The following is a 6,511-nucleotide window of genomic DNA, read 5'->3' on the forward strand; positions in this document are numbered from 1 at the left end:
ATATTCATAGGTTCTTACGTTAAAACTTGATATGAGGCAAGAAGAAAACTATATATAGCACATCAAAATATAAACTCAAAAAGTCTTAAACAACTAGCAATTAATTATCACATTAGATAATATCAAAATCAAACTATGCAATTCTTTAAGAGAGAGAGAGAGAGAGAGAAGTTGGGTGAAGTGAATGAATCATAAACAACTTGTTGAATCTGATAAAATTTTATAATTATGAACAAAAGATAGAGATTGAGATGAAGATATATATGTGTCCCAAAACGACAACACTTTGTGTCCACTTCCATACTTTTGCTAGAAAATTCTCCAATCAACTCTCCTTATCCAAAACAATCCCATTATTATTTATATTTAATAAAAAAATTAAATAATTTAGAAGCTTCAAGAAAAAGCATTGAAATAGAAAGAAAATATTAAAGGGGAGAGAGAGAGAGAGAGAGTATAGTGAATTACGATAAGGGTTAGGGTTGCAAGTTGAAACCCCCAGTTGGCTTCAATGTCAAAATCATATGACTTTCTTTGAGAGAGAGAGTGTGTGTGTGTGTTATTGTGTTGTTTTGTGTTCTCACTTAGCTTCTTCCCTCAAATCCAAATTCAATTCATTCATTCAATCTTTTATCCTTTTTTTCCTTTTCTCCCCACCAAACCCTAGACTTTAATTTCATTTTTGACTTTCCACCCATCACCTTATTCAATGCTATTAATTTCATCTCTTCTTTTCTTTCTTCAAAAAAAGAAACTATTACTTTAACTTTAAATTTGTCCCAATTATTTTAGTATACCATTACCAACCTCTCACCGCTAATCAGATGGAAGACTATGCATGTTAATTATCACTCGTTTAGGTCATATTCTCTCAAAATTTGAATCGAAAATTTATTCAATTTTAATCTCTGTACTTTTTAACAAAATCGGTTAAAGATAATGATAATATTCATGTAAGGAAGTATAATTAATATATTTACAAAATTTAAAGTGATAATGCTACTAACTAATGATTAACATATGGACTAAATTTAAGTTTTCTTTTTAACTAAACATTCAACATCTGACAATAGATGGGATAAACTTGAACAAATTAAAATTGAACACCAAACTCATTTTTAGGAATTTGTTTTACTTTTTCCATTTTGGGTTTTCAAATAAAAAAGAAAATTCCGCAAAAACATATCTACCCTTCATCTAACAAGAACAACTAACGTGACCTCTTGTCTTGTCTACTTAAAAATATTCAATTTAGTTCCCTAAGTTTTAAATTTGTTTTCATACTATACATTTGACGGATTTAGTCTATGGATGTTTGTGTGTAGTATCAAGAAATATGAAGGAAAAAAAAAAAGTAAAAAGTGATCACATTAAAATTATCTAATTTTTAAAGATAATTTTTTATTTTATAAGATTATTAGTTAGAGTTTATTTGAATACATAATTTTAAAAAATAAATTTGATTTTAATTTTAATTTTCAAATTTTGAATAGGATATGAATAATTATTATAAGAACTAGACGTGCAAGATCTAATAAAAGTTGAAGCATCAAAATTGACATCTTCAAACAAAATCATGAAAATGGAAAAATGTATGCACATGAAAAATGAAAACTCTACAACTTTAATTAAAGGACTAAAAAAGATTACAAAATTAAAGAAAATGAAACATATAAGAACAAAACAAAATAACGACAAAGCTAAAGTTGTCAACAAGGAAAATTGATTATAAATGCATATATAAACAAAGTAATAAGGAAGCTCATATTATATATATATATATATATGTATGTATATATATGTCCAAATAAAATATTATATAGTGTCAATCAAACAATCGATTGTTATTCTAAAAGTGTTGTATTTCTTACGTCATAATGACTAATCCTTATATGTTGTGTTTAAAAAATATGACTAATTATTTAACTCCGAGGAAATGGTCCTTCAAAAGGATTTTATTTTTATCAACATATGGTGGGGGTGACCCATAGTCTCGACCATAAAAGATAAAAGGATCAATTTCAATAATAGATTCAACTAGGAGCCATGAATTTCGACGATTCTTAATTTTCGACCATACAATTATAATGACGATAAAAGAAGCTAGCTCGGTTCCCTTTGTAAAGGCTCATTCATTGAACCAGCTATAAGAAAAAATAATCAAATTTGAATTGATCACTTCTATAGACGTTTATATTTGTTTGGGTTGAATTCGCTCGTAACCTGGATTCACTTAGTAATCGTCAAATCAATTATCTAAAATTTAATTAGTCAAGCGACCATCACGAAATCACTTTTCTACGTAATAAAATGAGATATTTGAGACATTTGACAAACGATGGAAAACATTTCAAGGTTTCTGTTTTCTAGTTCCTCGACTTTTTTCTTTAACCTAATTGTCAATATAATAACGATCAAACATCACATTGATGTAGGTTTTCTCTATTACGGTATAGGACGATGGTTCAATTTCTCCATTAAATTAGAAAATAAAAAGTGAAAAGGAAAAGGTATTAATAAAGAGTGGATTTGGTGGAAATTGAGAGAGACAGTTGAGTACAAATTGGGTGAAGAAAAGTCCAAATAAAGAGAAGTCGACAAAAGGAAATTAATTATTTGTCATTGTTTTATCTCCCACGTGACCTAATTTTCCTCAATCTTGTCTCTTTATAATTATTACATAATCCCCCCCTCATTAATATTCCAAACTACTTTATTATCCAATATTTTCCCTTTAATTATCAATTCCATTATATTAATTCTCTGGTCAAGCCATTTTAAATTAAATAATATTGGTCACTTCTTTTAATAATCCCAAAGCTTATAGAATATTAATAATAGAAAGTTCAATTATCAAATATATCAAATTGAAACTAAATTTCTTCTCGTGTATATAAACTAATATGATATATATATATTATGAGTTGGAGAACTAAGATGGTAAGTTAAACCTAAATTTCACCTAAGAAATTATTAAATTTTAAATTTTGCATCCCTTTTTATTGTGTTATAAAAAATGTAGTTATTATTAACATATAATTCAATTGCTAGCTTAACACAGTTAATTGATGGGTTCATTCCCTTAACCATCCAATTGCTGAAAAGAAATGGAGATTAAATATAGATTTATATATTAAGATTGTTACCTAATAACATTAATGTGATATTAATAACTGATAAATGTGTAATTAATAAACAATCAAATAACTATATAATAAAACTTTGGTTCCCATGCAAAGGTGATTTTTAACGCTTCCTCACCGCTTAATATTTAAATTTTTTCCTCAATTACACAATTCTTTCTTTTAGTTTTAATTTACGATTTCATGAACTTTTTTTTTTTTATTCATACTTTTTCCCACATTCTTTAATTTGTCGTTTTTCTTATCCATTTTATTCGGGAGAAAAAAATAATAATTTTCATTGACATATTTGGAAAGTGATTTCAAATCCCATTTTTAATTCTTGAAACTGTTATAAAACACATTACTTTTAAGAATATAAATCAAATATTATATTGACTTGGTAATTCGATGAATGACAAAAGTATAGGCTAATAGGAAATTTGAACCAAATAAGAACAAATTGAAAATAAACTTGAATTCAAATAATTAATTGTACTTATATCGAATTGAATTCAAATAAATTATCGCTAACTAATAGTTGAGTTATCAAATTTTATTTAAACGTAGGTTAAAGAAAATTTGCACTCAAATCTTATTATGATCAGATAAATTCAATACTGATTTCATCAACACTACGTTACTATAACTACGTTATGAGGTTATTTTATTGAACTTTTCGACTTCTTTCGTTCTACAACGATTTTCTAAACTATCATTTCTCTTTTTTTCCAAATTACAAACCTAATCACTTTTCACATCCAAATTTCAAACATAAGGACTACATAACCATAAAGTAAAGCACAGGGAGATAACGAAAAACACGTAAACTTACCAATAATCTTCTTTCTTTAGAACTAAAAAACCCTATTATGAACACATAAATTACTCAATAGACGAATTAAATCTAAAAGAATTAGAAGAAGAGATGATGAACTTTGAATAAACATTATTCTAATTTTTATTAGGAATAATTAAAACGGTGCATTAACGTTTGAATTATTAGAAATTAACTAATAACATTAATCCTCCAAAAAAATTCAGCTCATTTCCTTTTCAAGTCATTTCAAATTTTTTTAAAAAAATCTACAACAAAACACAAACCCTACAAATTTAACAGAAGAGTAATGGAGAATTAATGGGAAAAAAAAAAAAGAGATCAGCTGAAGATAAAATGAAAAGTTATTTATCAGTACGGCGGGGGCGGTTGCCTCGCCGTCGGCGCCCAAATTACATCGGACGGCGCGTGGCAACTATACATAGCCATTCCACACGTTTCCGCAATCTGCCCGTGCCCGTGTCCGTGTCCCTGCCCGCTACTGTCTCCGCCGCCGGAGACGTGTGGGGAGTGAACTTCGCCACCGCCACTGCCGCCACCGGATCCCAAATTCTTAATCTCTTCCTCATCAGGAAGCCGGTGGTACAACGGATTATTAAACGACGACGCGACGACAAAAACAGTACCGGCGGCAATTAACGCGCCGGCAACCAAGCCGCCGACGATTTGACCCTGAGGCCCGGCGAGGGAGATGGTAAAACCATTAGGTATCGGTAAGGGTGTCGATTGAGGGAAAACGGTAGCGGAAATGGAGAGAATCTCAAAACGGCCGTGAAAAGTAACGGTAGCGCCAGGAGTGGCGGAGGGTTGACGGAGAGAGACATTAGCAACGGTACCGGATCCATTAAGGACACAAAGGCCCAAATTTTTGCGACGGGAAAATCTCGAAATAGCTTCAACGACGTCGTTTCCACCAGGGACTTCTAGAACGTACGGCCGCATAGCCGGTTCGGGTTCCCGGGTTACAACAAGAGGCGGTTTGGGTTTATTTTTAGAACCCGGTGGGCGACCTCTGGGCCGTCGGACCACCTCGATGGTGGAACCATCGGCGGTGGAGGTGAGATCCGGGTGGTGTTTAAAAGGGGAAGGCATGGCGGCGGCGGGCTCATCGGCGGGAGGTTGCGGAGGAGGATGGTGGGTAAAAGGGTGGGGGGAGAGATGGAATTTGGATAACATATTGGAAGTTTTGCTCTTGGGATGAGCAAAATCGCCTTTCATTTCTTTTTCTTTTTTCTTGAAATAAACCTTCGGAAATAAAAGATTTATTTTTCTTTTTTATTATAAAGAAATGGGGGTTTATTTTTTAAAGAGAGTTTAGGAAGGGGGAAGAAATGGAAATTTTGAATTTGTTTATAGAAAGAAAATGGTGGAGGAAAGAGGAAGGTGGGTGAGGTTGAAAACAAAAGTGAAAAAAGAAGGGCAGTGGCGCCGCTGTTTTGGGAGGTGGAGATGGGACCCGCCCGCCATACTTAAAATTCAGACTTTACACAGAGAGAGATATGGGAAAGTATTAATATAAAGTTATTCGCTTCCTCCCTCTTCTCAATAATCCTTTGTGGATGTACACATTTTAATTTTGGTTTAATTAATAATAATAAAACCAAAAGTATATGTTAGGAGGTTATTATATATTTGTAACACTTTTCATTTTGACTCTTAATTTTGATTTCTCTTTTTAAATTATAATATTTCTCCTTCTTTCAAAATTTACAATTATTGCCTTTAATATTTAACAAACATATTCAAAAAATTGGAACTTATAATTGTATGACAACGTTCTGGGTCATTGCATTAAAGAAAATTACTGTAAGGACAATTTCAAGAGTTTATAAAAAATAAAGCAAATAATAATATTTTGTATTATATATAACTAATTCTAAAAATGTTAAATATTATATTATTATATGGGTGAGTATTTAGATGGGTAAGGTAGAATCGAAAGTTTGGGAATGAAGTGAGAAAGAGAAAGAAGGCACCGCCTTTTTGTATTTGTAGAGAGAGAAAGAAAGATGGGGCATCCCCCATATCCCTAAACAACAAAACAATAACAAAAGGAAAAGGGAGAGGGACTGCTTAATTTGACCAATGAGCCCACCCTTTTCAACTACACACCTAATACACAAATTCATGACTGTGTCTGGGTTTTCTCTCTGCGAATCTCATTCTAATTCTCAAATACGTGTTTTTTACTCATTTTACGCAGACAATTTATCTTATTTTACAATATTTACGTGTCAAATTTTTTTATAAAGTATTAAAACTAAGTAGACAGAATATTTATCTAAAAGACTTAATAATGGTAACCATATAACCATAGTTCATAGCTCAATTTATAACAGTATCGACAACAATACGACGTAATTTTCAAATGTAATTGGATTAATTACTATCTACTAATTTTTGTTTATAAATTTAAAAGTAGAGTCTATGTATTAGTATAAATGTAAAACACAAGTAGACGTAACATTATTCATTTGTATGGAAGGGAGGTTTGAAATTCTAATAATGGAAAGTAGCCGACTTAGTTTGACGAGGAAAAAACAAGAGTGTT

At 31.1% G+C, this 6,511-nt stretch overlaps 1 protein-coding gene across 1 annotated transcript; it reads right to left on the reverse strand.

Moving 5' to 3' along the window:
* Window positions 1–4,170: 4,170 nt before the first annotated feature.
* On the reverse strand, window positions 4,171–5,575 carry LOC103488132 (AT-hook motif nuclear-localized protein 17-like). The gene has a single exon (XM_008446716.3). It carries the CDS (start codon window positions 5,176–5,178, stop codon window positions 4,312–4,314), a length of 867 nt encoding a protein of 288 aa, XP_008444938.1. The 5' UTR covers window positions 5,179–5,575; the 3' UTR covers window positions 4,171–4,311.
* Window positions 5,576–6,511: the final 936 nt, after the last annotated feature.

This window comes from Cucumis melo, chromosome 3 (assembly GCF_025177605.1).
Source record: "Cucumis melo cultivar AY chromosome 3, USDA_Cmelo_AY_1.0, whole genome shotgun sequence".
Lineage (NCBI taxonomy): Eukaryota > Viridiplantae > Streptophyta > Magnoliopsida > Cucurbitales > Cucurbitaceae > Cucumis > Cucumis melo.